Source organism: Mobula birostris, chromosome 11 (assembly GCF_030028105.1).
Source record: "Mobula birostris isolate sMobBir1 chromosome 11, sMobBir1.hap1, whole genome shotgun sequence".
Taxonomy (NCBI): Eukaryota; Metazoa; Chordata; class Chondrichthyes; order Myliobatiformes; family Myliobatidae; genus Mobula; species Mobula birostris.
Window position 1 is genome coordinate 63,208,042 of NC_092380.1, and position 27,460 is coordinate 63,235,501.

Sequence of the window (27,460 nt, forward strand, 5' to 3'; positions counted from 1 at the left end):
ATGGTTAATAGAGTGCTTTCAGTTGGACTGATCAACTCAGCCCAGAAATACTTGACAGCAGAGAACTTCAATTTCAAAGTCAATGCAACTAGCACAATCTTGAAGATAAAACAAATCTGGACTTTAGAGTTTTTGGAGGAAAATTCCTCTATGGTTTACATCAGAAGCTTTCTGACAAGGTACTTAGGTGGAGATAATAATGGGAAGATCACATGTAATTGGGAGGTTCCCAATCCTTATAACAAGTTTGTGATTATTACACATCCAGATGGCAAAGTCTCCTTCCAGTCGGAGGAGACCAAACGTTACTTGGGAGGTGCAGAGGACAATATCACTTGTTTTGCCCAGGCAATCACAGAAAGTGAGAAATGGGTGGTACACCTTGCCATCCATCCCCATATTAATATGTTCAACCTGGGCAAGAAGAAATACCTACGTTATGAAATCAATGAAAATGCGGTACAGTGTGACAGCGAATTACCCTGGGGTCGAGACTGTGTTATGACTCTCATCTTTAACTTCAGAGGTACAAGAACTAATAAAAATTTTTAATATTCTTGACACTATATTATATTCTGCATTATAATGAGAGGCATTGATCGTGTGGATAGTCAGAGGCTTTTTCCCGGGGCTGAAATGGCTAGCATGAAAGGGCACAGTTTTAAGGTGCTTGGAAGTAGGTACAGAGGAGGTGTTTTTTACTGAGAGTGGTGAGTGTGTGGAATGTGCTGCTGGCAACAGTGGTGGAGGCGGATACGATAGGGTCTTTTAAGAGACTCCTGGATAGGTACATGGAGCTTAGAAAAATAGAGGGCTATGGGTAACCCGAGGTAATTTCTAAGGTAAGGACATGGTCGGCACAGCTTTGTGGTCCGAAGGACCCGTATTGAGCTGTAGGTTTTCTATGTTTCCGTAATGATCCACAGTTTCCTCTCGCCTTCTGCCACTGTGGATCTGATTGATGTAAGGGCACATGAGAAGCAGTGGCTAAATCATCTGATGAAGGGTCTCGGCCCGAAATGTTGACTGTACCTCTTCCTATAGATGCTGCCTAGCCTGCTGCACTCACCAGCATTTTTTATGTGTTGCTTGAAATTCCAGCATCTGCAGATTTCCTCGTGTTTGCGGGCTAAATCGTCTGCTGATTTTATGTTCTCCCCACTGTTCCTTCCACAGGTTCTCAATAGTGTACTCGAAAATATTCTGTGAGAAAGAATTCCAGGCAGGAGTGTCTGACGGCCCTGAAATATTTTTGCTAATTTTTTTTCAGTTTATTTTCTTTGAGCACTCAGCTTCGAAGGACTATATTTCTTCCAGCTCTAGTGTGATTATTCATTCTCGTATTTGGAGTCAGCAAGGCTTTCAATGATGAATCACATAAGCCTGGCATTTATGTTTTCCGCTCGGAGACAATGGAGCTGGAACTCAGCTCAGAAGCAGTGACGCCATTTGCAGCAATCACATTACTGTGATTGAAATGACCATTTGCATTGAATCTTTAATGTAGCAAAACATTCCAAGGTGCTTCACAAGAGCATTATATAGAAAATCTGACACTCAGGTATATGAGGAGATATATTGGTCAGGTGACAAAAAATTTGGTCAAAGTGGCAAGTTTGGGGAACAGGAGAGGTAAAGAGACAAAGAGGTTCAATGGTAGTTGTTACGTTACATTGCTATTTAATTATATTTATATCTGCATTTGCATAGTTTGTTTATAGTTAACAGTTCCTGATGTTTACAGGTTACAATTATTGTTCTATACATTTGCTAAGTATGCCTGCAGAAGGCTCAGGGTTGTATATGGAGACATGTATAAAGTCTGATAATAAATTTGACTTTGACTTTGTTAGTTCAAAATGTTGGTAACTAAAGATGTAGTTGCCAGTAATAGAGCAAAGACAAACAGGGTGCGTAAGAGGCCAAGTGTGGGAAGCATACAGCAGCACAGAAAACTTGCAGAAGTTTGTACAAAAATATGATAATTGAGGTATTTTGCAGGAGAATGGGTAGGAGGAGGTGGACAGGGAGATCCTAAAACAGATTTAACGAGAGGAAAGTCATGAATTTGAACTGTTGCTGGATTGGTGGTCAAACAGAATTGTTGGGTTAAGGATAAGCAGAGCCCGGTGTGAAGCCCAAGAGGAGTTGCAATGTCCTGAATTGGGGCGGTTTAAGTGGAAATAACAAAAATATTCATGAGGTGAATAAAGTGCAATTAAAAGTTCGGAGGAGACCAGGGATAGCAGCAGTAACAGAGTGCAAAGTTTTTGCAGTTGATCTTTTGACTGTGATGGCATTGAGGAATTGGAATAAAACAAAGGTGGTCTTACTCAGTCAGACTGTAGAGACTGCTCTATGTTGCGGCCAATGACTCTAAAGGCCACATACGTCTTGAGAGGGATGAGGAGGAACAGTATATGATAAACATAATTACACTGGGCATAATTTGATGAATATCACTTATATGCTGTGGTAAGATTCATATATGGGCATGATTTAAGAAAAGACTACTTGTTCAAGAGCTCGGAACAGAAAAGATGAATGGCTAAAAGGGCAGTATAATTAAGAACAAGTATTTTGAAGAGTGATTTCTATCAGAGCAATAACATAATTGTTGCTGATGATAACCAGTGCACACTTAAAATATTACTATGATTTATAATGTTTAAAATTTGGCATGACATAAGGTTTTCTGCCTTTCATTTTATTCTTTAAGAGAAGAAATACAGTATAAGGACGAGTAGTGGAGATCTTATTGACTGCAGTGGCAAGCTTGAGGCATGCCAGTCATCAAGGACCTTATATACACCAGAGATAAGGTGTGGAATGTTTTGCTTGAAAGACTCTGAAGGAAGGTTTTTGAGTGGAAGGGAGTGCTATGTTAGAACCTTCAAAACTGACAATCCCAGCATGGATGAATTCTTCTCTGCTGACCCAAGCCCTGGACAAGTCACCATTCGATCATTGTTAAACTGCAAATATGTCAGTCTTAGACCAGGTAAGAAGCAAAGGAAAATGTGACATCAAGAAACATGATGAAAGCTTTCTTAACAAGTTAGATCAGGTGTGGAGATATTAATTATTTTAGTTTCTCCATTAATTTAAGGTTAATGTTCCTCCTTTTGTAACACCAACAGAGCAGAACAACGTAAATGCTTGTAATTTGGAAAGAAAATATAACATGCTGGAATATTATAGAAAATATAGATGACAGTAATTCAAGTTAATATTTCAAGAGCAGAATTTTAAAAAATTTAAATATTTCTGCTGGTACCCCAGAACCAAGCAAAATATTGTTCTAATTCAGCAATTGTTAATAGTAGAGGAGCTCAATATCCAATCACCATCACTACCAGATAATTCCATGGAGAGCTCTTCTCCGAGACATTTATCCGCCGCAAGCATTTTTAGAGAGACTTTTGATAATCCCTGTTAAAATTCAAAGCTGTCCTGGTCGTGTGCAACAAAACAACTGATTTAATTGACCATTCCACTCTGTGTAGTGGTTATGCTGAACTGTTTCAAATACAAAAGGACCTTTGAGGAGAAAGAAGAGTACATTGGGAATAAAAATTGAGTACTTGACAAGTTTTCTTGGCATTATATTTTCCAAACCTGTTTATTCATAGGATGTAAATGGGGCTGGACTACTGACCACTTCATTAATTATATATCACCACATATCCTTAACCAGTATGATTTAATCTACAGCATCTGGATCCCCAAATATAATTATAATTCAAAGCAAATCAAATCAAATCAAGTTTAATTATTATTCAGCTATACATGGATACAGCCGAATGAAACAGCGTTCCTCTGGGGCCAGGGTGCAAAGCATACACAGCATATTCATAATAGCATGCAAAAAACCCATAGCCATGCAAAAGATAAACACTTATATAGCACCAGACATGTCCTGCAGAATGATGGCACAGTTCCCGCACCGCAATCCGGCCTGTCATTCCACCAATTGAACACTTGAGAGCAGCACTGATGGGAGAGGCCAGCCCCCAACCAAGCACGGATGCCACTCTGTACTGCTTTTGGTGTCTCTGATTTACACCTCCTCCAGACAGATCAGCTATAATTAGCAGGACTTCACTGTCCTTTTAGTCAGTATCCTCACCACCTGCATCATTTAGTCTTTAAGGATCTTCCCACTGCAGACATTCCCTTTGCCCTCTGCAGCTTGAGGCCTAGTCCTAACTACAACCAAGGCTACACAGCTCCCACGTCACCTGTCACACCATCAAACAAGGGAAGCAGACCTGTGGCATCTTACATTATCAATATCAAACAGGGTCTTGCGATCGCAAGGGAAACATCCAAAGCAATCACCCACAGTTACACTGCATGCCACCTTTGCACACCAACTCCAGTGTTTCCAATGCAGCTCCTCTGAACCCAATCTAGTTCATCTGATATGCTGGCCAGCTCCTCCAATTAATGAGCAGCTTACTGATGGTGTAAGCCTGCAGTACTCAAAGTTCGTGGAGTCCAGTATTATCTTGTGATCATAAAAAACACATTTAACAAAGAAAAAAAAACATCTTTGGTTGGCCCCCGAGAAACCGCTGCATCCGAATGTGCTACCATCTTACCGGAAGTGCCCCCTGCCAAGTGCTTTTTACTTGAGGATCCTAATTCTGGAGATCCCTCATACTAAATGCATTGTTAATAATAGTTCCAGCAAATGTATCCATCTACACAAGTACCTTGCTGCACTTCCAACTATTCTATTGTTTTTTCTGCTGATTATACATGTAGGATATCAGCTCCTTAAATTACTACCCAATCTTTTAGTAGAATAGAAGGAGAGAACAGTGGTTTGAGTTTACATTTAGAATTGCATTTAGATTTCATGTAAATTTTCACTAAAATGCTACAGCAATCCTTTGATAGGTGGCAATGTCTATGCTCATCGAACACAAGTGAAAGATACCGAGATCTTTCAGATAACCATCAATAACACGACCAGAAAAGCTTGTTTTCGTGGTATTTCAAAACAATACCTTTCAGTGGTAAGTAATAACATACAGATCTTCAGAACTGGTTGATTCAGAAACTTGTGGGTAGAGTTAAGTAACTGCAAGGGTAAAAAGATCCTGATGGGAGTTATTTACAGGCCTCCAAAGAGTATCCAGAAAGTGGGGGATAGAAAACACGCGTCAAAAGGACAATGTAATGATGGACATGGAGGATTTCAATATGGAGCTAGACTGGGAAATTCAAGTTGGTGCTGGATCTAAGAGAGAGACTATTAAAAGACTTTTTAGAGCAGCTTGTGGTTGAGCCCACTAGGGGAAAGGCTATTCTGGATTGAGTGTTGTGTAATGAACTAGATTTGATTAGGAAGCTTAAGGTAAGGGAACCTTTAGGAGGCAGTAATCATAATGTGATAGAATTCCCCCTGCAATTTGAGAGGAGAAGCTGAAGTCAGATGTAACAGCATTACGGTGGAGTAAACGGAATTACAGAGGCATGAGAGAGGAGCTAGTCAAAGCTGATTGGAAGGGGATACTAGCAGGGATGCTGGAAGAACAGCAATGGCTGGAGTTTTGGGGAGCAATTCGAAAGGAACAGAATAGATACATCCCAAAGAAGAAGTATTCTAAAGGCAGGATGAAGCAACTGTGGCTGACAAGGGAAGCTACAAACAACATAAAAGCAAAAGCGAGGGCATATAATAGAGCAAATATCATTGGGAAGTTAGAGAAATGGGAAGCTTCTAAAAACCAGCAGAAGGCAACTAAAAAGCCACGAGGAGGGAAAAGAAGAAATACAAAGGTAAGCTAGCTTGTAATATCAAAGAGGATGCCAAAAGTTTTTTTCAGATATATAAAGAATAAAAGAGAAGTGAGAGTAGATATTAGACTGGTGGAAAGTAGTGCTGGAGAGGTAGTAATAGGGGACAACACTAGCAGAATGCTGGAGGTTCAAGAGTGTCAGGGGGAGTAATTACTTTTGCTAGGGAGAAGGTGCTTGTGAAGCTGAAAGGTCTGAAGATGGCTAAGTCATCTGGAGCAGATGGACTACACCCCAGGGTTCTGAATGAGGTAGTTGGTGAGATTGTGGAGGCATTGGTATTGATATTTTAAAAATCACTAGATTCTGGCATGGTTCAGGAGGACTGAAAAATTGAAAATGTCATTTCACTCTTTTGGATACTAAGGAAACCAAGGAGTACAATTACTATGTTGGAAAACGGTATTGAGGCAGAAGAGTAGCAATGATCTCATGATAAGAAGTGAGAGAGGCAGAAGAAAGGAAATTATAGACCAGTTAGCCTGACCTCAGTGGCTGGGAAAATGTTGAAGTTAATTGTTAAGTATGAAGTCTCAAGGTACTTGGAGGCACATGATAAAGTAGGCCAAAGTCAGCATGGTCTCCTTAAGGGAAAACCTTGCCTGTTAAATCTGTTGAAATTCTTTAAGGAAATAACAAGCAGGATAGACAAAGGAGAATCGGTGGATGTTGTGTACTTGGATTTGCAGAAGGCCTTCGACAAGGTGTCACACAGGAAGCTGCTAAACAAGAAAAGAGCCCATAGTATTACAGGAAAGATGTTAGCATGGATAGGAGGTAGGCTGATTGACAAGAGACCAAGAGTAGGAATAAAGGGAGCCTTTTCTGGCTGGCTGCCTGTGACTAGTGGTGTTCTACGGTGATCGGTGTTGGGACCGCTTCTTTTCACATTATATGTAAATGATTTGGATGTAGGAATTGAAAACTTTGTGGCTAGGTTTGTGGACAATGCCAAGATAGGTGGAGGAGCAGGTAGTGTTGAAGAGGCAAAGGTGTTGCAGAAAGACTTCGACAGATTAGGAGAGTGGGCAAAGAAGTGGCAGACGGAATACAGTGTTGGGAGGTGTATGGTCTTTCACTTTGGTAGAAGGAACAAAAGCGCGGACTATTTTCTAAATGGACAGAAAATTCATATAACCGAGGTGCAAAGGGACTTGGAAGTCCTTGTATTGGATTCCCTAAAGGTTGGTTTGCAAGCTGATTCAGTGGTGAGGAAGGCAAATGCAATGTTAGCATTCATTTCAAGAGAACTGGAATATAAAAGCAAGGATGTAATTCCTGCTTTATGAGACACTGGTGAGGCCTCAGTTGGAGTATTGTGAGCAGTTTTGGACTCCTTATTGAAGAAAGAATGTGCTGACATTGGAGAGGGTTCTGAGGAAGTGTACAAGGAAAATTCTGGGAATGAAAGATTTATCATTTGAGGCGCATTTGATGGCTCTGGGCCTGTACTCGCTGGGATTTAGAAGAATGAGGGGGTATCTCATTGAAACTTAATGAATGGCCTAGATAGAGTGTATGTGGAAAGGAAGTTTCAAATTGTGGGGTAATATATGTTGGACCAGAGGGCACAGCCTCAGAATAGGGCGATGTCCATTTAGGCTGAGATAAGACAGAGATTTAGCCCAGAGGTTGGTGAATTTGTGGAATTCATTGCCACAGGTGGCTGTGGAGGGTGTAATTAAGGCAGAGGTTGTTAGGTTCTTGATTAGTCAGGGAGTCTTGATTAGCCTTGTTAGTCTTGATTAGTCAAGGTTATAGGGAGAAGTCAGGACACTGGGGGTAAGAGGAAAAATGGATCAGTCATGATGAAATGGTGGAGCAGACTTGTTTGGCTGAGTGGCTTAATTCTGCTCCTATCTCTTATGGTCTTATGTTGAAGAGTGTAGTAACTATGTGTAGACTGGGCATAACTGGACAAATTTGAGAGTTTTTTCATTCCTGCTTGAATCCTTGAACTGTGGGATTTAAAGGATTAGGAAAGATATCCAGGTTTTGGCTAGTTGTTTAAAAGAGCTGAATTGATGCCAATCATGAAGTGCCTGCATTACAGGTGTGCTGTATGTCCTGTTTTGTGGCTGATGTACAGTATAATGGTTTTTATGTTCAACTGGTACATGTATTGGTGGGGTCTCAATTGCCTTAGTAAATTGTGTTATGTGAGTCACTATTACAAAATTGTATGGAATGGACCTACGTTCACTTCAGAGTCAGTGGCCACAATTCCATGTTTTAAATTAAAAACAGGAAATTCTGGAACTAATCAGCATGTCAGACAATATCTGCAGAGGTAGAAACAGAGTAACGTTTCAGATATTGTGAACACAGAAAAATCAGAAACCAAAGATATTTTAAGGTGCGGAAGGCAAAGGGAAAGTCTGTGATGGGAAGATCCATAAACTCTCAACGATGCAACTGGTGGTGATACAGTAAAGACTTGCTAATTATAGCTGATCTGTCTGGAGGAGATGTAAATAGGACATGAAAAGAGACAAGATAAAAAAATAGTGCAGGTACTGCGACATTAAAAACACTGAAAATCTGAAATGTAATAAATTCTGGAAATAATCAGTTACCATTATGTGTTGACAGTCTGGTCAGTTCTAATACAAAGACTGGTGATCTGAATTTGTTGAATCTAGTGTTGGGTGCTGATGGCTACAATGTGCCAAGATGGAAAATGAAACACTGTTCCTCAAGCATGTGTTGGGTTTCCTTGCAGTAGTGTTAGAGGCCAAACACAGAGTGGGAGTGGGATGGAAAATTAAGCCAATAGGGTGCTAGAAACTCAGGGTTGTTCGTGTTTTGTGAGGCAGTGACCAAATTTGCATTTAGTTTCTTCAGTGCAGTGGAGATCACATTATAATCACCAAATACAGTGTACCAAATGGGAAAAACAAGTGAATCACATGGGAAAGTAGGTGTTGATGGATTTTGGAGCATGAGGGAATGGTCCCTTTGGAATGCTGAAATGAGAGAGAAGGAGAAAGTGGCATAATGTTGCAGACATTGGAAATTATGGAAGATGAATCAATGATCGGGGGACTGGTGACATGGAAGATGAAAACTAGGTGGGAAGTTGCTCAGAGTGGGAAGCAAGAGGGAGAGAGCATACAAATATCTATTGCTCTTCAAACTATTATTGCTCCACATAACTTATTTCTTCCCAACTTTGCTCTATTTTTTTTGTCCTTATCCATTCTCTTCCTACTAAAAACCATGACATGTGTCCAGGCTATACCTGTCTCTTTGTGGGGAAAATCCTCTGCCTCTCTCACCTCTTTTCTCAGCATATTGATAGTTGCAGAGAGCAGTTACCTGTTGCTGTGTGGAACATGAAAACTTCAACACTTTGCTGCCAAGCTCTTCCCTGATCATAATGTCTATCTCTGATTCTTCTCTTTCCTCTTACCTTCATCATGAGGATAGCAAGACAATTCCACAAGCTTCCACTGATATCTTGACTACACTTCCATCCTAATTCCCAGAAAGACTCCATTGCATTCTCCCAGCTTCTCTAGCACCTGTTTTAAAGATGACACTCCTCCATACCATCACACGAGGTATTTTTTTCCCATCTGATTTGTCCTCCACCCTGATTCCCAAGACCCTAAACTGTGTATATTCTATTTCTTATTCTTCTGCTCTCATTTCCTTGCCTTCCATTCCACAGACATTCACATTCAACAGACCATCTTCTGCAATTTTTTTTTCATCTTCAACGTGATACCATCACCAGACACATCTCTTCCTCCCTTGGCCTTTCACAATTCTGAAGAGGACATCCTTTCTGCAATTTCTTGACTCACTCTTCCACCTCCACTAACCCCATTCTGCTTCTTGCAAAACCATCTCTTGTAACAGCACTAGGGAAAACATTTGCCTTTCTAACTTTTCCCTTCCTGCCCTCCAGGGATCCAAACATACTTTCTGAGTGAAACAGCAATTTGTTTGTATCTCTTGCAATCATGTACCGTATTCAATACTCAGGAATTTGGAGAAAAATGTATAGGTGACCACTTTGCAGAATATGTCCAGTGTCCAAAAGGTTGGCCTTGACCTTCCAGCTGCTTATCACTTTAATTCTCCACTCTCTGTCTCTGTCTCTGTCTCTCTCACCTGTTGTAATAGGAAGAGGATATAATTTTCTGAATAGGCACACTACAGCAGTGAATTCAGTAATTTCAGAAAAGCAAAGTTTCCAGTTTGAGAGAACTGGAAAGGTCATTTATCTGTAAGCTCAGCACAACTTTTTTTCTTTCTGAACATGCTAGCCGACTTACAAAATATTTTCAGCATTTTCTGTTTTTATTAATTCAGCATCATAGCCAAGCTGTTGAAAAAAATTCCCTCTTGTCCATAAAAATCTTCATTATTCTTTTGACTATTTTATATGCTTCCAAAATATATTTCTGTCAAATTTTAAATTGACATGTCTTCTTATCCTTTATTAGGTCCTCATATCCTCCATTAATTTTTCATAGCATGCTCTGAATGTAATCTGATTTCATGTGTATTATGTTCCTGTTGGTCATGATCATCCATTTTCTCTTTTATCAAACTTCTATTTTCTTCTCCTGGGAGCTCAGACTTTCAAGTTTTATCTTGTCCTGGTAGTGCATGCACCCTGAAGGCCTGTTATTGACAAGTTACTGTTTTCCCTGTCTAACTGTGATTCCAGTTGACTTGTGCTAGACTCTTTCACAGACTACTACAATTTTCTTTATTTGGGCCACCATTTTTGACCCTTTGCATAATTACTTTAAAGATGTATGAAATAATCAGATCTAAGACCAGATGTTCTCCTATATTATTCCCCTGAATTAGATACCATAAGACATATGAACTCAGCCCATCGAGTCTTGCCTTTCACAGCCATTTGTGGTAATGAATTCCACAATTCACCACCCTCTGGCAAAACAAATTCCTCCTCATCTCTGTTCTAAATGGACATCCCTCTATTCAGAGGCTGTGCACTCTGGTACTAGACACCCACTATAGGCACCATCATCCCACATCCACTCTCTTTAGGCCTTTCAATATTTAATAGGATTCAAAGAGATCCCCCTCATTCTTCTAAACTCCAGCAAACACAGGTCTAGAGCCATCAAACAATCTACATACATTAACCATTTCACTCCTGGAATCATTCTCATGAACCTCCTCTGTACTCTTTCCAATTTTAGGAAAGGGCTCAAAACTGCTCACAAAAATCCCAGTGTAGTCTGACCAATGCCTTATAAAGCCTCAGCATTATAATGATTGATTTTGTATTCTAGTCCTCTCAAAATGAATGCTAATGTTGCATTTGCCTTCCTCACCACCAACTCAATCTGCAAGTTACTCTGTAGGACAGGGGCTCCCAACCTAGGGTCCACAGACCTCTCGGTTAATAGTAAGCGTCCATGTCATTAAAAAAAGGTTAGGAACTTCTGCTGTAGGGAATCTTGCACAAGGATTCCCAAGTCCCTTTGCACCTCTGTTTTCTGAATTTTCTCCCCGTTTAGGAAACAGTTTACATCTTTATTCCTTCTATCAAAGTGCCTGACTAGACACTTCCCTGCCCTATGTTCCATCTACCATCTCTTTGCCCATTCTCACAATCTGTCCAGGTCCTTCCGAAAGAATCCCAACTCCCTCATCACTACCTGCCCCTCTACCTTTGTCTGTGTTGTCTGCAAACCTGGCCACAAAGCCATCAATTCTGTCATCCAAATCATTGACATATAATGTGAAAACAAGCAGACTGAACTCTGTGGCACACCACTAGTCACTGGTAGCCTTCTAGAATAGGCCCCCTTTATTCCCACACTTTGTCTCCTGCCAGCCAGCCAGTCTTCTATCCATGCTAGTATCTTTCCTGCAATACCATTGGGTTTTATCGTTTTTAACAGCCTCATGTGTGGCACCTTGTTAAAGGGCTTCTGAAAATCCAAGTAAACATAATCCACTGCCTCTCCTTTGTCTATCCTGTCTGTTACTTCCTCAAAGAATTCCAGCAAATGTGTCAGGCAAACTTCCCCCTTAAGAAAACCATGCTGACTTCATAGAACATAGAAACCTACAGCACACTACAGGCCCTTTGGCCTACAATGTTGTGCTGACCACGTAACCTACTCAAGAAGCTGCCTAGAATTTCCCTACCACATAGCCCTCTATTTTCCTAAGCTCCATGTACCTATCTAAGAGTCTCTTAAAAGAGCATATTCTATCCACCTCCACCACTGTTGCTGGCAGTGTATTCCACGCACTCACCATTCTCTATGTGAAAAACTTATCTCTGACATCGCCCTGTACCTACTTCCTCATGCTAGCTATTTCAGCCCTGGGAAAAAGCTTCTGGCTATCCACATGATCAATGCCTCTCATCATCTTATATACCTCTGTCAGGTCACCTCTCATTCTCTGTCACTCCAAGGAGACAAGGCCAAATTCACTCAATCTACTCTCGTAAAGCACACTCTCCAATCCAGGCAACATCCCTGTAAATCTCCGCTGCACCCTTTCTAAATTATCCACATCCTTCCTGTAGTGAGGTGACCAGAACTGAGCACAGTACTCCAAGTGGGGTCGAAGGTCTTACATAACTGTAACATTACCTCTCAGCTCTTGAACTCAATCCCACGATTGATGAAGGCCAACACACCATACACTTTCTTAACAACACTGTCAACCTGTGCAGCAGCTTTGAGTGCCCTATCGACACGGACCCCTAGATCTCTCTGATCCTCCACACTGCCAAGGGTCTTACCATTAATACTGTATTATATTCTGTCTGCGAGTTTGACCTACCAAAATAAACCACCTCACACTTATCTGGTTGAACTCCTCTGCCACTTCTCAGCCCAGTTCCGCATTCTATCGATGTCCTCCTGTAACCTCTGACAACCCTCCAGATCATCTACAATACCCTCAATTTATGTGACATCAGCAAACTTACTAACCCATCCTTCTTCTTCCTCATCCAGGTCATTTATAAAATTCACAAAGAGGAGAGGTCCCAGAACAGATCCCTGTGGAACACCACTGGTCACCGTCTTCCGTGCAGAGTATAAACAACTACACTTTGCCTTCTGTGGGCAAGCCAATTCTGGATCCACAAAGCAAGGTCCCCTTGGATCCCATGCCTCCTTACTTCTGAATGAGCCTTGCATGGGGATCCTTATTGAATGCCTTGCTGAAATCCATATACACTACATTCCACTACTCTACCTTCATCAATGTGTTTTGTTACAACCTCAAAGAATTCAATCAGGTTCATAAGGCATGACCTGCCCTTGACAAAGCCATGCTGACTATCCCTAATCAGATTATGTCTCTCCAAATGTTCATAAGTCCCTCCTCTCAGGATCTTCTCCATCAACTTACCAACCACTGAAGTAAGACTCACTGGTCTATAATTTCCTGGGTTGTCTCTACTCCCTTTCTTGAACAAGGGAACAACATATGCAACCCTCTAATCCTCCAGTATTTCTCCTGTCCCTATTGATGATGCAAATATGAATGCCAGGGGCTCAGCAATCTCCTCCCTCACTTCTCACAGTAGCCTGGGGTACATCTCAAACCCAGTGACTTATCTAACTTAATGCTTTGCAAAAGCTCCAGCACATCCTCTTAATGTCTATATGTCTTACTTTGGCCTACTTTATCATGTTCCTCCAAATACCCTGAAATCCCATCCTTAATTGGTCGTGGATTTATGGAATTTATTGCCACATACAGCTGTGGAGGCCCAGTCATTGAGGGTGTTTAAGGAGGAGATTGATAGGTATCTAATTAGTCAGGGTATCAAGCGATATGGGGGAAAAGCCAGATATTGGAACTAGATGGGAGAATAGTTTAGCTCATGGTGGAGTGGTGGAGCAGACTCGATGGGCCGAATGGCCTACTTCTGCTTCTTTGTCTTGTGATCTTAATAATGGGCTCCAACATCTTTCCAACCACTGAAGTCGAGTTAACTGCCTATAATTTCCTTTCTCCTGCCTTCCTCTCTTTTAAAAGGGTGCAGTGACATTTGCAATTTTCCAGTCTTTCAGAACCATTCTAGTGACTCCTGGAAGTTCATTACTAATGCTTCCAGAATCTCTTCAGTTTACCTCTTTCAGAAGCCTGGGGTGTAACTCATCTGGTCCAGGTGACTTATCTACCTTCTGATCTTCCAGCTTTCCAATCACCATCTCCTTAGTAATAACAATGGCACTCACATCTGCCCCCGACACCCCCAAATTTCTGGCATACTGCTAGTGTCTTCCACAGTGAAGACCGACGCAAAATACTTAGGTTTGAGTTCTGTTTATTTTTCCCTCTTTACTACCTCTCCAGCATCATTTTCCAATGGTCTGAACACCACTCTTGTCTCTCTTTTACTCTTTATATATCTGAAAAAACTTTTGGCATCCTCTTTTATATTATTGGCTAGTTTACCTTATAGCTTTTTTGTTGCTTTCTGTTGGTTTTTAAAAGCTTCCCAATCCTCTAACGTCCCACTGATTTTTGCTGTATTATGTCATTTCTTTTGTCTTTGATTTCCCTTGTCAGCTACGGTCCTCATCTTCCCTTTAGAATACTTCTTCATCTTTGGGACATATCTATCTTGCACCTTCTGAATTGCCCCCAGAAACTCCAGCCATTGCTGTCTACCTTCATCCTTGCTAGTGTCCCCTTCCAATCAACTTTGGCCAGCTCCTCTGTCATGCCTCTGTATTTCTCTTTACCCCACTGTAATACTGATACATCTGACTTTAGCTTCTCCCTCTCAAACTACAGGGTGAATTCTATCACATTATGATTGCTGACTCCTAAGGGTTCCTTTACCTTAAGTTCTCTAATCAATTCCAGTTCATTGCACAACACCTAATCCAGAATAGCTAATCCCCTAGTGGGTTCAACCATAAGCTCCTCTAAAAGACCATCTTGTAGGCATTCTACAAATTCCTCCTCTTGGGATCCAGCAACAATTGATTTTCCCAATCTATCAGTATACTAGAATCCCCTATGACTATTGTAACATTGCCCTTTCTACAAGTTTTTTCTATCCCCCATTGTAACTTGTAGCCCACATCCTGGCTACTGTTTGGAGGCCTGCATAGAATTCTCATCAGGGTCTTGCAGTTTCTTATCTCTACCCACAAGGTTTCTTCAACATCTGATTCTATGTCAACTCCCTCTTAGGATTAGATTTCATTTTTTACCAGTAGAGCCACACAACCCCTCTACTCAGCTGCCTCTCCTTTTGATACAATCTGTATCCTTGGACGTTAAGCACCCAACTATTATTTTCTTTCAGTTATGACGCAGTGATACTTTATACTTTATTGTCACCAAACAACTGATACTGGAACGTACAATCATCACAGCCATATTTGATTCTGCGCTTCCCGCTCCCTGGATTACAAATCGATAGTAAATATTAAAAATTTAAATTATAAATCATAAATAGAAAATAGAAAAATAGAAAGTAAGGTAGTGCAAAAAAACCGAGAGGCAGGTCTGGATATTTGGAGGGTACGGTCCAGATCTGGGTCAGGATCCATTCAGCAGTCTTATCACAGTTGAAAGAAGCTGTTCCCAAATCTGGCAGAATGAGTCTTCAAGCTCCTGAGCCTTCTCCTGGAGGGAAGAGGGACGAAAAGTGTGTTGGCTGGGTGGGTCGTGTCCTTGATTATCCTGGCAGCACTGCTCCGACAGCGTGCGGTGTAAAGTGAGTCCAAGGACGGAAGATTAGTTTGTGTGATGTGCTGCGCCGTGTTCACGATCTTCTGCAGCTTCTTTCGGTCTTGGACAGGACAACTTCCATACCAGGTTGTGATGCACCCTAGAAGAATGCTTTCTATGGTGCATCTATCCCACAACATCATACCTGCCAATCTCTAACTGCAGTACAAGATCATCTACCTTATTCTATATACTGTGTGCACTCAAATATAACATCTTCAGTCCTGAATTCATCACCCTTTTTGATTTTGCCCCCAAGTTACACTTCAACCCCTCCCACTGACTGCAATTGTGCCCTATCATCTGCCTGTCCTTCCTTACAGTCTCATTACAGTATACCAACTGCCCTATTCTCAGCCCTATCACTCCAGATCGCACCCCCCTGACAAATTAGTTTTAATCCTCCCCAACAGCTCTAGCAAATTTACCTGCAAGGATATTGACCCCCGTTATATTCAGGTGTAACCCATCCTTTTTTTTTATTGGTCATACCTTCCCCAGAAGAGATGCCAATGATCCAGAAATCTGAAACCTTGCTCCCCTGCATCAATTCCTCAGCCACTCATTCATCTGTACTATCATCCTATTCCTGCCTTGACTAGCACATGGTGCTGGGAGTAATCCAGAGTCACTACTTTGGAGGTCCTGTACTTCAGCCCCTTCATTAACTCCCTATACTCACTGTGCAAGACCTCTTCCCCTTTCTACTTAGGTCATTGGCGCCAGTGTGCACCACAACATCTGGGTACTCACCCTCACTCTTGAGGATTGTCTGCAGCTGCTCTGAGACATCCCGGACCCCAGCACTTAGGAGGCAGCACACCATCCTGGTTGCTCCTTCGCAAATGCGGGGTCTCCTGTCCATCTCCATAACTATCGAGTCTTCTATCATTATCATTCTGCCTGAGTTTACCTTTCCCTGAGTAGCTTCAGTGCTACTGGCCTGGCTGCTCCTGCTGTGCATCACCCCAGCAGTAATCAAAGGGATATACTCGTTGCTGAGGGGAATGGCCACAGGGGAACCCTGCACTGGCTGATTACTCCCTTTACTTCTCCCAGTGGTTATCCCTCTACTATCTGAAACCTGCACACTCTGGGTGTGACCACCTCAGTAAATATCTCATCTATGAGATCTTCAGCCTCATGAATGGTCCTGAGCACATCCAGCTCCAGCTCCAGCCCGAGTTCCATGACCTTATCTGTCAGGAGCTGAAGTTGGGTTCACTTCCTGCACATGTAGTCATCAGGGAGACCATTAAGTACCCTGCGATTCCACATCTTACTGGAGGAGCGTACCACTGCCTTAACTAACATCCTGCCCGCACTTGTCAAGCTTAAATTCCAACTTCTCAAACTTAAATTCTAGCCTGAGCCTGTTCTCACCCAAGCCTGGCCACTCTAATGCTGTGCACTCCATCCGTGGCCACTCCACTTATACCTCACTTCATTTTAATGGCCCCTGCTGAGTGACTAAGAGATCATTATGATTGCAGCCAACCAAAAAGTTCTGCAAGTTCCCAGGCTCTTCGTATTATCTGCAAACTTGGCCACAAAGCCACCAATTCCATCATCCAAATCATTGACATACTTTATACTATATTGTCGCCAAACAATTGATACTAGAATGTACAATCATCACAGCGATATTTGATTCTGCGCTTTCCGCTCCCTGGATTACAAATATTAAATATTAAAAATAGTAAAAATTAGTAAATATTAAACATTTAAATTATAAATCGTAAATAGAAAATAGAAAAATGGAAATTAAGGTAGTGCAAAAAAACCGAGAGGCAGGTCCGTATATTTGGAGGGTACGGCACAGATCTGGATCAGGATCCTTTCAGCAGTCTTATCACAGTTGGAAAGAAGCTGTTCCCAAATCTGGCCGTATGAGTCTTCAAGCTCCTGAACCTTCTCCCAGAGGGAAGAGGGACAAAAAGTGTGTTGGCTGGGTGGATCGTGTCCTTGATTATCCTGGCAGCACTGCTCCGACAGCGTGCGGTGTAAAGTGAGTCCACAGACAGAAGATTAGTTTGTGTGATGTGCTGGGCCGTGTTCATGATCTTCTGCAGCTTCTTCCGGTCTTGGACAGGACAACTTTCATACCAGGTTGTGATGCACCCTAGAAGAATGCTTTTTACGGTGCATCTATAAAAATTAGTGAGGGTTTTAGGGGGCAGGCCAAATTTCTTTAGTTTTCTCAGGAAGTAAAGGTGCTGGTGGGCCTTCTTGGCAGTGAACTCTGCTTGGGTGGACCAAGTCAGGTCATTTGTGATATTGACCCCAAGGAACTTAAAGCTTTTGACCTGTTCCACATATGAACTGGAAAGAAGCAGTCCCAACACTGACCACTGCGGAACAAAGTTGGTCACTGACAACCAACCAGAAAAGGCCCCTTTTATTCCCACTTTTTGCCTCCTGCCAATCAGCTAATCTTCTACTCATGCTCGTGTATTTCCTGTCATACCAAGGGTACTTATCTCATTAAGCAGTTTCATGTACAGCACTTTGTTAAAGGGCTTCTGAAAATGAAGTACAAAACATGTATATAGATTCTTCTTTGTCTATCCTGCTTGTTATTTCCGCAAAGAATTCTAACAGATTTGTCAGGCAAGATTTTTCCCTGAAGGAATGCATGCTGACTTTGACCTATTTTATCATGTGCCTCCAACTATCCTGAGACTTCATTCTTAACAATTGACTCCAACATCTCCCCAACCGCTGAGGTCGAGCTAACTGGCCCATAATTTCCTTTTTTCTGCCTCCCTCCCTCCCTTCTTATTGTGAGGTCATTGCTCCTCTTCTGGCTCAATACCATTTTCCAACATTATAATTGTACTCCTTGCTTTCTTTAGTACCTAAAAATTTCCTGTTCAATCACTGTGCAATCACTGACCTCCACAGCAGAGAACCCGAGACATTGACAAGACACAGAGGGCAAGGTTTTCTCCTCACTATAATCCTAAGTACCAAACCCTTATTCTAAGACAGTGAAACCTCAGTTCCAGCCTACCCTCTCAGAAAGTTCTCTTACCAAAGTCTTGTCTCAATGGAAAAGTCAGCAGAGGAATTGTGAACAGTTTTCATTTCGAAAACTAGGGGAAACCTTTTCCATGCCAGAAGAGTCAGAAGACAGACTGCATAGACTTAGGGTTGTTGCTAAAAGTACCAAAGGAAATAATATGCATTGTGGTTGTCAAGTTTATCTTTTTCTTTATATGAGTAAATCTGTAATATTTGCTTCCTCCAGTCCTCGTGTACCACACTCCACTCTGGCACCATTGGAGGATAGTGGTTAGGGTTTCTACTATTATTTATCTCCGCAGCTCTGATGCAACCATTTATGCTGAGAGACATTTCTACCCTTGAGTATCAGCAATGGTAACTCCTCTTACCATGAAATTTGCTAAGTACTTGAAGGGAAAGTTTTGAAGAATAGAGTAAAAGACAGAGCTCACTCTTTCACTGGCATAGGATAGGTGTGAATTACTTCCTGCTCTGCTTTATACTTTTACTGTGATTTGCAACTTAACCTTGTAATGTTTCTTACTTTAAAAGCCCACTAAGTTTCTTTGCATAGTTGCAGAAGTCCCTGAATAACTATGAACTGCCAATGATGTTAGTTTCATACCAAAATCTCAATTTAAATAACTAATTGTGAATAATGCCTAAATGTGCATAAGGAGGCCAGTGTGGAGTAATTGCCAAGTCAGGTGGTATAAGGAAGTTAGATTCATATACATTAAAGACATTCAGTAATATGGTATTCCTGCGTAGCTGGAGTTCTGGGATTGACACAGTGCCTCTGAGCTACCCAATACTTTCTGGGATATTAGACAAAGACAGAATTAAGCATGATTATGAAGTCCATTATCATATTATGGTGACAAGCAGTCACTCCAATATTCAGTGTCTTGGTTCACACAAGGATTAAATACTTGAGGGAGGCTTTAAAGCACTGACTGACATACACTAGATGTAAGTAGTACCTCCAAGGGGCAAGAAAAATGTTTTCAAATTTTGAGTACAATTGTGCAATCAGACCCTTACATCAAATGATTTTTTAAAAAATTTCTTAAGGGTCCTCAAAATACAATTATGACAAGTCCAATTCTGACTGATGATTGTTGGTTTAATATCATGTACAATGGACCTAAGGTGACTATAAAGACAGGAGATGGAAAACTTCTGAGCACAAAGTCCACTGGGCAGCTTGTAGTCGGATATTCTGCAGCTGGTGAGTTACAATTTATTCATTCATTCAGTCCTGTCCCTAAATGGATAAATAGATATATTAATAAATGTTTGAATATTTCTTCTCTGATAGATTGGTGGGAAAAATATTGCCAGGGTGCTCAGAACAACAGCTAATTGGGATGATTCTCAGTATGTGATGCTCTTGTCTGGTTGACTCCAGTAGTAGCATTTGGGCATATATGACAAATGGTACATTAATTAGGAGGAAAGAGCCAAGTTCACTTGCAGTCAGAGGGAGTGCTTGTACTTTCTCATATAACATTCAGTGACACAAATATAAACTCGAATTTAATTCAACAGTATGATGACTTTCATGGAATTTTTTAATAGAGGATTAGAAGACTTTTGGAGGTGGGAATGAAGGTGTGGTTAACAGGTTAATTGTTAAACCTCAGAAAGTGATGTGATGATGTTTGAGGATGCAGGGGTGCCAGAGATGGTACAGGAAGGAGGCACACTGTAATCCAGTGAAGAAAGTATAGTGTGCGGAAACTGAAGGGTAGAAGAAGACTGTAGAATGTGACTATGAAGCAATTTTAAATTGAAAACAGCAAATTCTTTGTCAGTTGATGGAGAACCAACAGAAATCTACAAAGACAAACAACTAGTAGAGGGTAGGATATAACTTTTCCCTCAGGATTGGACTCATTAGCATCTTGAACTTTTCCTGCCAAGGCTCTCCCCACTGGGAAACTGGATATCCTAATTCCAATTTAATTTCCCTTTATGTTTCCTCCAAGTCAATACAGGCAGCTTGCATTAGTAACTTACTAACAGATACTGGAACAAACTTTTACCTTTGTTGTTAAGGCAAAGTTTAACAAGAATGGCATCACATGAAAATTGTTAATTATGCCTAATGTGAAGAGTTTCTGCTGGGACTCCATTTTAAAACTTATCCACACATACTACCCAGTTATTTTAATGGAATAAAAAGTTTATTGCTAGCTGTGATGAGCACAGCATACCTACATTGATATCAACAGGACATTGGCACCTCAATGTGGCCCCACTGCTGCAGCCTCCTCCATTAACTTTGGGATCCCCATGGCTTGGACATGATTACACTATTCTATTTCTTCAGAGGGTCTCCATTTGGAGACCAGTGTGCCATTACACCACCTCCATTCTAACCCAAATCACTCCCACACCATTCGCCGATTTATTTCCCCTCATTATCTACAGACAGGTAAGAGTCTTGCAGACATTTGGTCAAAAAGACCCTTGCTCTGAAGCAACCAATAGGGCTAATGTCAATAAGGAGTCTGATAATGGAATACTCCCCAGATAGGTGCAGGAGTTCATCATTGACGGTGGTTGGTGGTTGGTATCCATTTGTGTCAAAGGACAATGGGTGATGGTGATCACCTTCACAAGCCAGGGTGGGAAGTATGGAGATCCTGAGATGCCAGCCTCTCGGCTTCACCAGTTGTAGTCCAAAGGAAAATTTATGAAGCAATATGCTTGGCACCAGCTTGGCTGTAGGAGCTGCTGGATGGATGTCTAATGACGTCCAGTTTAATGACTGAAATATTCAACCAATATTTTAGTTTGAATAGACTACTAAGGATGGAGCACCTGAGAGAATCAAAATGATGCAGCACAGAAATTCATCCCATTTCTATGAATATCCCTGTTTTTTAAACATGCTCTTCCAAATGATTCAACCTCAAGTATTGACCCAATTTATTTTGGATGTTATGAAGGAAGTTGTTTTTGCCAGTCCTGTAGCCCGTGCTTTCTAATTAACAACACACGATTGAATAGAAAACTATCTTCCTCATGCAACCATGAACAGAATAGGAACAAAAATTACAACTAAAAGTTGCTCAGCAGCTAATTAAATGAAGACTCTTCATTAAAACCGGAGGTTTTGATGATTGTATTATGATGTATTGGTTTTCAGATAATTCTCAAGAATTCATTATGAAACTCGTGAACCGACCACTCCTAATATTGCAAAGTGATTTTGGCTTTGTGGGATTTGGTTCTGGAACACAAAGATTAGATGGAAACAGGCCTATGTATGAGGCAAGTAGGATGACTTCTGATGAAGATGGCTATTACCAATTCAAACTTGGTAAGTTTATTAACTTTATTTAGTGTTAATAATCCTTTTGGATAAATTGTAATTGCTTTTAGATTTGCAACACAGCTCTAAATAAATCCATGATTAAATTATTTTTATTTTCTAATCTTTCAATCTTCTATTTTTACTTCTGTGATGGCTCTCGTAATATTACGAAGACAGAACTCCTTGAAGAACTCGGCCAGTCAAGCAGCATCCGTGGAAAGATTTTGGTCAGTGACCAACTTCACAGATTTCTAATCTTCCACTCACCCTTGACTTCTGAGAAAGGGTCAGTGATATAAAATTTTCCTTCTTTCAGTTTCTACAGAGGCTGCTTGACCAGCTGAATACTTCTGACATTTCTGTTTCTATTTCAGATCCAGCACCTGCATTTTCATTTGTTTCCCTTGCAAAGAAACAGTTTTGTGAGGGTGAGCTACCCTCTGGTATATATCCAAATGACCTTTCTTCCTTTATTATCCCTGTAGACAGTTCAACTGTGCAATGTACCATAATCAAGTCTAACATCATGGTCTCTTGATGACTTTCAGCTCACCTCCAGGTCTTATGCACCAAATAAGATGAAGAATTTACTGAACCAAGGATAGTGAAAAAATGAAAACATGCACTTGCAATTTAAAGAATCATGACTGTTAGACTACCCTCTCCAATGAAATGTATACCATATAATAAATCTGTAAGATAGATCTTAGTGATACATAGAAACATAGAAATATAGAAAATAGGTGCAGGAGTAGGCCATTCGGCCCTTTGAGCCTGCACCGCCATTTATTATGATCATGGCTGATCATCCAACTCAGAACCCTGCACCAGCCTTCCCTCCATACCCCCTGATCCCCGTAGCCACAAGGGCCATATCTAACTCCCTCTTAAATATAGCCAATGAACTGGCCTCAACTGTTTCCTGTGGCAGAGAATTCCACAGATTCACCACTCTCTGTGTGAAGAAGTTTTTCCTAATCTCAGTCCTAAAAGGCTTCCCCCTTATCCTTATCCTGATGAAAGCTGTAACGAAAGCTTTCAAATACAGCATTAATGTTGAAGTAACTCCTTTTGGAATTGTTCCACGTGGCTTGAAATTTTCTGGTTAAACTGATTATATTAATATATTTTAGGACCAGAATTGCTTTTCACATCTATTACGCAATTACTTTATTTTACTACATTAAGAATACAACAAGCAGTTGGGCAAGATGAGCTGCTTGAATGGTTCAGCATGGACTAGATGGCTGAAGGCCTGGTTCTGTGCTGTACTTTTCTATGACAATGGGAGATGGACAAGATTATTTGACGGGATGGTTTTGAGGACTGAGGGGGGAATTAGGGTTCAGGTTAGAGTTTTGGGACAGAAATGTGGGGTAGTTACAGGTCTAGGCCTCCACTTTGTGTTCAACAGCCAGGATGAAGGACTTCCATGGTCAGATGCTGGGCCGGCTGACCAGCGAAGAAGAGGGCTGGTGATATACCCCGCTCCCCACCCACCCCAGGTCAGGGAGTTTTTGGTGGGTTGTGGAACTGGTGTTCTGTGTGAGCTGGAGGTACAAGGCTGGTGACCCCCCAGGTATGCAAATCGGTGAGCCTGGAGTCCGAAGCCTAGTGTTCGGAGTCATGTCATCAGTGAGTTCGGAGATCGGGTCCTCATCCACCATCTTCATTCATTGTCGTTGACAAGTCCTGGAGTCAATGCTGAAGACTGAAACACGAAGGTCCATCAGAAATCCAGAAGTCACGGCAAATTCACTGGGGAAGATAAATGCCTATTTTCTGTGAATACTTGAATCTATTGGAGATTGGGGAACGAGGACGGCATGTCCTGGGGTTGGAGGACTGTGTGTGCATTTGGGAAATATGAATGGGCAGACACAAGGAAATCTGCAGATTCTGGAAATTCAAGCAACACACACAAAATGCTGGTGGAACGCTGCAGGCCAGGCAGCATCTCTAGGAAGAGGTACAGTTGACGTTTCGGGCCGAGACCCTTCGTCAGGACTAACTGAAAGAAGAGCTAGTAAGAGATTTGAAAGTGGGAGGGGGAGGGGGAGATCCAGAATGATAGGAGAAGACAGGAGGGGGAGGGATGGAGCCAAGAGCTGGACAGCTGATTGGCAAAAGAGATATGAGAGGATCATGGGACAGGAGGCCCAGGGAGAAGGAAAAGTGGGGGGGGGGGAACCCAGAGGATGGACAAGGGATATAGTCAGAGGGACAGAGGGAGAAAAAGGAGAGAGAGAAAAAGAATGTGTGTATATAAATAAATAACGGATGGGGTACAAGGGTGAGGTGGGGCATTAGCGGAAGTTAGAGAAGTCAATGTTCATGCCATCAGGTTGGAGGCTACCCAGACGGAATATAAGGTGTTGTTCCTCCAACCTGAGTGTGGCTTCATCTTTACAGTAGAGGAGGCCGTGGATAGACATATCAGAATGGGAATGGGATGTGGAATTAAAATGTGTGGCCACTGGGAGATCCTGCTTTCTCTGGCGGACAGAGTGTCGCTCCTCCTCTGCTGTAAAGATGAAGCCACACTCAGGTTGGAATGTGTGGCAACACTTGTCAGCTGCCTCCGGCACGTCCTTGGGTTTGTTGGTTGTTAACGCAGAAGACACAGTTCATTGTATGTTTCAACGTACAGTGGATTCCGGTTAATTAGGCCATCGCTTAATCGGGGCAGCTAATTATTTAGGACAACATTTAAAGAACAAAAACTTGTCAAGAAAATTACTGTGATTCACTTTGTTTATTTGGAACACCATGCTGCTTAACTGGGGCAGGAAACTGTTGCTGAACGGGGTCTAACTAGCTTCAGTCATGTGCATTTATGTGGCTGTTAGATGCCACAGCATGCTTAGAGCGAACAGTTTTTAAATAACATCAGTTGCGTGTGTTCGTGTTCAAAAAGCAGTAATCTTTGCCACTGATCACAGGTAAGAAATAGACAGCAAGAAAATTTAGAACTGTTTTGCTCACTGCAGTTTCAAGCATTAAGGCTGCGAGATGCCAGAAACGGCTGGGAGTGAAAATAAAACAATTTCACTACAAAACATTTGAAGGTATCAACAATCATCTTGAATGTTACAATGAAAATGAAGATTTTGACAATGCAGTCATTGATAGCATTGTATGAAGGCAGTCCATTATCTGCACTAGGTGTCTGAGCTTATTTTGTTCATTGCACACACTGGATGAATTCCTCCATCAATAACTATTAGGAACTAATGCAGTTTTATAGTACTTTAGTAGTATTGATAGTGTTCCGAATGTCATTTAAATACTTAATTTGTTACTCAGTTTGTCTTTTTTATACCGTTTTAACTATTTCTGTGAAACTTCGGCTAATTCAGGTAGCCGCCTAATTGGGCCAAAATGTACTGGCCGCAATGTGTCCCCATTAACCGGAATCCACTGTATTATGAGATAAGTAAATCTGAGAAGTAAGTAACTGCAAATGCTGGAATCCGGATCAAAAATTAAACTGCTGGAAGAAATGAGCAGCTCAAGTAGCATCAGTGGAGCCAAAGAGATGGTGAGACCCACCATCTGGACCAGGTGTGGAGGAGAGATAACTGGTACATAAAATTTGGGGAGACAAAGGCTGGTACGTGGTCGGCAGAACTAGCTGTTGAGGGAGGCAAGGTCTGATGGGCTGATGAGGCAAGTTGAGGAGAGGAGAGGGAGTGTTTTAGATAGAGGTTGGTAGGTGGCAGGCAGAAACATGAGAAATATAGGGTGGAAGAATAGAGAAAGAGACGGAGCAGATAGGTGGAAGCAGATAAGGGATGTTGAGTAGATCATTGTCTATTTCTTTGCTGTTGTTCTTCTTCTTCTCGTGTTTCCAGATAGACCAGGTTGTGGTAAGCCAAAACCATATTCCCAGACTGTTTCAAAGAGGATTTCCTTTAGTGATATTAATTTTATCCCAGAAATATTGTAAATGAAAATAAATATGAAAAATATAACTTTTCATTCTTAATCATTTAACTCCTTTCTCTTCTTCCCCAATGCATGGAATCTTGGTTTGTTCTTATTCTGTGCTCCTTCTTCTGTATTTATCTTTTTCTGGAATTTGAAAGTATCTCCTCACATTTTCCGACTGAGACAAGGCATCAGGCATCACTGGAAACAGGGCTCATCATTCCTAGCAATAGAGGAGTCCTTTTTTAAAGCTGGAAATGTTCTCTCAAAGGACAACCATGCAAAGGGGTAATGCAATGCTGGGCAAGTTGTTATAGATGAAACTGCCACCTGATACTCCAGGCATGAAGTCATCAAGAGACATAAATAAAGTAGTCCCTGCATAAATTGAGGGTTATTTGATCATTCTGACAGATCCTTTATATTAGGTGAACATTTTTAAATCCTCAGTTAAGACTGCTCAAATGACCTTTTCATTGTGTTAAATCCCAAGCTGACAAATGTCTGCTTCTTTCTGTTCTGGGTCAGTGTCCACAGACAAGCACTGGGAAATGGATAAAGATGGCTACATCACTGGTACAGGAGAGCAGCCAATCAACTTCATTATCCAGCTGGTCGGTTCGAATGTGCTGATCCTCAAGGCGCCCAATGGCAAGTACGTGATAACACAACAGAGAGGAGACTTCAGAGCAATAGGGGAGGATGCCAAGTCTGCCTCAATGTTTCTTTATTAACCAGCTTCGGATCTGATCTTGAAAGAAAAAACAAATGCATTAAAACCCTGTAAAATCTATATGAATAGCTAAAATAAATTATATATGTTATACTTTTAGATCTCATTCTTTGTTTCTTTATCAGCCTTCTTCAGGATAGGCATCCGAATCAATCAGTTGCTTTATAAGACAACTTTTGAAAATGGAGAAACCACATTAGAGATCTAGATTTCCTGTCTAAATTGTACTTTCAAAGCAGTTGTCATGAAGTTGAATTTGTAGCACATGAAACAAAACTTGGATTTACAACACTCAGTGACATATAATCACAGTGCTTGCGTTACTTAAAAGAGCAATAGGAGATATGGAATTCCTATTGGGAAAGTCTACAAATTAATTAGGTAGGAAATAGCACAAACATGCTCATTTTAATAAAATTAAAGTATACATTTAAATAATATACTGCCAGCTTGGGGATGTTTCAAGGAATAACAACACTGAAGATAACTTTGGAATAGATATTGAAGAAACACAGAAACTGTATTTCTGATTGTAAGATGAAGACAAATCTAAAGAAGGACCTAAAATGGACCCATTAAAGGTAAGAGCAGGGATATGCAGATGAGATTTCTTATAAAATATCAAAATAATTATTTATTAGGAACTGGAATAAACAAAATAAATATTGCCTAATGAGAGAGCTTGTAAAGTTCAAGAGTTGGCAATTCCACCTTTATATTGTTAAAGAAATAAAGATTAAATCCATTTAGGTTATATCCCGGAAAGCAATCTTGAAGAGCAAAATCATTTCCAGAACACTACAGTATCTCAAGTGGAGAAAGTTGTTGCTGTGAGGTGAGATGAGTGTCATCCTTTGTAAGTGAACAAATCATGAAGCTAGATAATTATGAAGTAGGTTTGGGGACTTTAAGGAGCCACAGAGTTATAGAACAATGTAGCTGTG

The 27,460-nt window shown here is 41.1% G+C and overlaps 1 protein-coding gene across 1 annotated transcript; it reads left to right on the plus strand.

Moving 5' to 3' along the window:
- LOC140205517 (fascin-like) lies at positions 1 to 26,517 on the plus strand. Its single transcript, XM_072273139.1, has 6 exons — positions 1 to 526; positions 2,720 to 3,001; positions 4,906 to 5,024; positions 19,603 to 19,759; positions 21,686 to 21,859; positions 26,312 to 26,517. The coding sequence occupies exons 1-6, from the start codon at positions 1 to 3 to the stop codon at positions 26,515 to 26,517; spliced, it is 1,464 nt and encodes a 487-aa protein (XP_072129240.1).
- The last annotated feature ends 943 nt before the right edge of the window (positions 26,518 to 27,460 follow it).